The following is a 4,143-nucleotide window of genomic DNA, read 5'->3' as shown; positions in this document are numbered from 1 at the left end:
TCCAGAGGCCCCGCAGGGGAAGCGGCGGGCGAGAGGGAGTTCGGCGGGCCTGGGATGGGAGCGGCGGGCAAGGAAACGCGAAGCCCGGCTCTGGCGCCGCGCCCGGCCCCGGAGACACGGAGGGAGAGCGGAGAGGAGGAGAGAGGAGAGGGTTTGCTCGTTTCCGTGCATTCCCAACTCACATTCCAGAGCGCGGCAAACACGGACCGCGCGGGGCGGAGGAGACCGTCTTCCCCGGCAGGCCGCGGGCAGCCGCCTCCGTCCCGCCCGGCCCCGGGCCTCTGCCAGAGCCCGGGCCCGCGGCGGCTGAAGGCCCGCCCCGCCGTCTGCGTTCCCTCCAGCTGATTTTTTTTTTTCTCTCTCTTGGTAAAATAATAAATAAGAACAACCGACAGCGGGGCCTAGAAAAAATAAACTCGCCCAGTGACTTCGGCGGTATCTGCAAAGTAGTACCTCCGCCGCCCGTGCGCCTTGGCCTTCTCACCCACCCGGACTCCCACCCCGCCTTCTTCGCCGCCAGAGGAGGGGGCAAAGAGGAACGGGACAACTTTAGTCCACCGGAAAAACTAAGAAGTAGGAAAACCGGCAGGGCTCGCAGCCATGGGATGGGCGCTGTTTGTTTGGCGTGAGAGGATTTGTGCTTGGAGAGACGGCCGGGGGGGGTGCTGAGGAAAGCCGCGCAAACCGCTGCGGTGATGCGCCCCTGCTCCCGTATCACTGCGCCGCGGGAGCCGCGGTAGCGGCGGGGGGCGGGTCGGCGGCGGGCGGGCGCAGAGAGAGGCGGAGCGGCGCGCCGCCATTGGCCGGCGGGCGGGCAGACGCACCGGCACGCCGGCGTCCCTGATTGGGCGGCCGGTGGGAAAGGTTAAACCAAAAAATTTTTTACAGCCCCGGTGCGTGTCTGCAGCTCTGAAATTAATTGCGGCCAGGGCGGTCTGTATAGCCCGTCTCCGCTCGCTCCTCGCCGACCCGCGGCTGCGGCTGCTCCTTCCTCCCCCCTGCTCTGCCTTGCCGGGGGAACCAGGCACCATGAAGTAGCTTTTTTTTTTTTTTTTCTCCCTATGTGTGTGTTTGTGTATTGATTTTTTTTTTGTTGTTGGGTTTTCAGTTTTTTTTTTCCCTTTTTTCTTTTTTTTTTTTTTTCCTCCGCTCTGACTCGGTTTGATTTTGTCTGATTGGTGATTATTATTACTATTATTTTTTTCCCTCCCCGGCGGTTCCTGTCCTTGCTACATGACTTGCCAGCGCTTGAGACTGCGGTCCAACTGCGCTGCCGCCGCCGCCGCCGCCGGTGGTGCCGCCGCCGCCTCGGCCACCGCAGCCGCCGCCGCCTCGGCCGCCGCCACCGCCGCCGCCGCCCCGCGCGCTGCTCCCTCGGCCGCTGCAACTTTCCCCCTCAGACTAGTGTGTGATGTTGGACATGGGAGATAGGAAGGAAGTGAAAATGCTGCCGAAATCCTCTTTTAGCATAAACAGCCTGGTGCCCGAAGCCGTCCAGAGCGACAACAACCACAGCAGCCACAGCCACCACAACAGCCACCACCCCCACCACCATCATCACCACCACCACCACCACCACCACCCGCCGCCGCAGCAGCCCCAGCGAGCCGCCGTGGCCGAGGAGGAGGACGAAGAGAAAAGCCAGCTCCTCCTGCCGCCCCCCGCCGCCGCCGCCACCGCCTCCGGCGCCCTGGAGGTGGCCAAGGCGGACATGCTGGCGGGCAAAGGCGACGCGGGCGCGGCGGCGGCGGAGCTGGAGGAGAAGGAGAAAGCAGCGGAGGAGAAGAAGGGGGCAGCGGAGGGGGCCAAGGACGGGGAGAGTGGGAAGGAGGGGGAGAAAAAGAACGGCAAGTACGAGAAGCCGCCGTTCAGCTACAACGCTCTCATCATGATGGCCATCCGGCAGAGCCCCGAGAAGCGCCTCACGCTCAACGGCATCTACGAGTTCATCATGAAGAACTTCCCCTACTACCGGGAGAACAAGCAGGGCTGGCAGAACTCCATCCGCCACAACCTCTCCCTCAATAAGTGCTTCGTCAAAGTGCCCCGCCACTACGACGACCCGGGCAAAGGGAACTACTGGATGCTGGACCCCTCCAGCGACGACGTCTTCATCGGGGGTACCACCGGCAAGCTCCGCCGGCGCTCCACCACCTCACGGGCCAAGCTGGCCTTCAAGCGGGGCGCCCGGCTCACTTCCACCGGACTGACATTCATGGACAGGGCAGGATCCTTGTATTGGCCTATGTCCCCTTTCCTCTCCCTGCACCACCCACGGGCCAGCAGCACTTTGAGTTACAATGGGACCACGTCCGCCTACCCCAGCCACCCCATGCCCTACAGCTCAGTGTTGACTCAAAACTCCTTGGGAAACAACCACTCCTTTTCCACGTCTAATGGGTTAAGTGTTGATAGACTAGTCAATGGAGAGATACCTTATGCCACTCATCACCTCACAGCAGCAGCTCTGGCCGCCTCAGTGCCGTGTGGCTTGTCAGTTCCCTGCTCCGGCACCTATTCCCTAAACCCCTGCTCTGTAAACCTCCTAGCAGGACAGACGAGTTACTTTTTCCCCCATGTTCCTCACCCTTCAATGACTTCTCAAAGCAGCACTTCAATGACGGCCAGGGCAGCCTCCTCCTCCACGTCGCCACAGGCGCCCTCCACTCTCCCCTGTGAGTCCTTAAGACCTTCTTTGCCAAGTTTTACAACGGGACTTTCCGGAGGACTTTCTGATTATTTCACACATCAAAATCAGGGGTCTTCTTCAAACCCTTTAATACATTAACATCCATGGGATCAGACTGTAAGTGAACATTTTACACACATTTGCATTGTAAATGATAATTAAAAGGAAAAAAAGCAAAACAAAAAAGTCCAGGTATTTTTTATTAAGTCCCCCATTTTCTGTACGTTTGTTCAGTCTTTAGGGTTGTTTATTATTCCACCAAGGTGAGAAGTGTCAGCAAGGTGCAATGTGGGGAGATTACATTGTAGACTATGAAGTTTGGAAGACAAAATTATAGTAGAATGTGTATCTAAATAGTGACTGCTTTCGCAATTTTTTATTCAAATACGATAAGTCTATCACTAAGAGCCGTCAGATTCTCCATGTTTGCAGTATTATAAGTTATCATGGATATGTCGGTGGGTGCAGACCTTGAAAGAAAAAAATAATTAAAAAACCAAACCACCACTAAATTTATGAAAACTATAAAAAAGCTAAAAAGTAATTTGTACTTGAGCAGAATGAATAGTGAAAGATGCCCAAGAACTACGTTTTGGCCATTATTTTATCATTTTCTTTACTGAACTGCTTTTTTTGGGGTTCTTTATTTTTGTTCATTTGTTTGTTTGTTTACTTTTAGACCAAAGATTGGGTTTTAAGAAAAGCACTCAGTGTACGGAGTAATTTAAAAATCAGCAACATTATTTCAGTTTGCAGCACTGCCCGTTCAAATGAATCAGAAGGGGACAAAATTAATGATTGCCTTCAGTTTGTGTTGTGTATATTTTGATGTATGTGGTCACTAACAGGTCATCTTTATTTTTTTTCTAAATGTAGTGAAATGTTAATACCTATTGTACTTATAGGTAAACCTTGCAAATATGTAACCTGTGTTGCGCAAATGACGCATAAATTTGAGTGATTGTTAATGTCGTCTTAAAATTTCTTGATTGTGATACTGTGGTCATATGCCCGTGTTTGTCACTTACAAAAATGTTTACTATGAACACACAGAAATAAAAAAATAGGCTAAATTCATATATACTTGATAGTTTTTTTGTCTCTTTTGTTAACTAAAATTAATATACCAGACGCTTTAAAGTTACAGAGAGATCAGAGAGCTGCTTATTGCAGCAGTCCACCATTTTTCACATGCTCCTTTCTCCCCTCTACCACCCCCCGCCCCTCCTCCGGTCATATTGTCTTTAACAGCAGTATTTTCAGATGTGAAGGATCAGGGTATTTAATTAAACACCACGGCCACTACTGTGATGTCCGTTTGGGGGCAGAACTCTTTATCAAGGTTGCTTAAAAAATGTTGATACGAGGTAGGGTGTCTTACTAAAAACTGCCTTACGTTGAAGACTCTTGAAATTGCTTATTTATATATGTACATACATATACATACATATAAA

The 4,143-nt window shown here is 52.3% G+C and overlaps 1 protein-coding gene across 1 annotated transcript; it reads left to right on the top strand.

Moving 5' to 3' along the window:
• The first annotated feature begins 1,270 nt into the window (after window positions 1-1,270).
• On the top strand, window positions 1,271-3,772 carry FOXG1 (forkhead box G1). Its single transcript, XM_005502297.3, has one exon. It carries the CDS (start codon window positions 1,412-1,414, stop codon window positions 2,786-2,788), a length of 1,377 nt encoding a protein of 458 aa, XP_005502354.3. The 5' UTR covers window positions 1,271-1,411; the 3' UTR covers window positions 2,789-3,772.
• The last annotated feature ends 371 nt before the right edge of the window (window positions 3,773-4,143 follow it).

The sequence above is a fragment of the Columba livia genome, chromosome 5 (assembly GCF_036013475.1).
Source record: "Columba livia isolate bColLiv1 breed racing homer chromosome 5, bColLiv1.pat.W.v2, whole genome shotgun sequence".
NCBI lineage: Eukaryota > Metazoa > Chordata > Aves > Columbiformes > Columbidae > Columba > Columba livia.
This window is presented reverse-complemented; position numbering and strand designations above follow the sequence as displayed.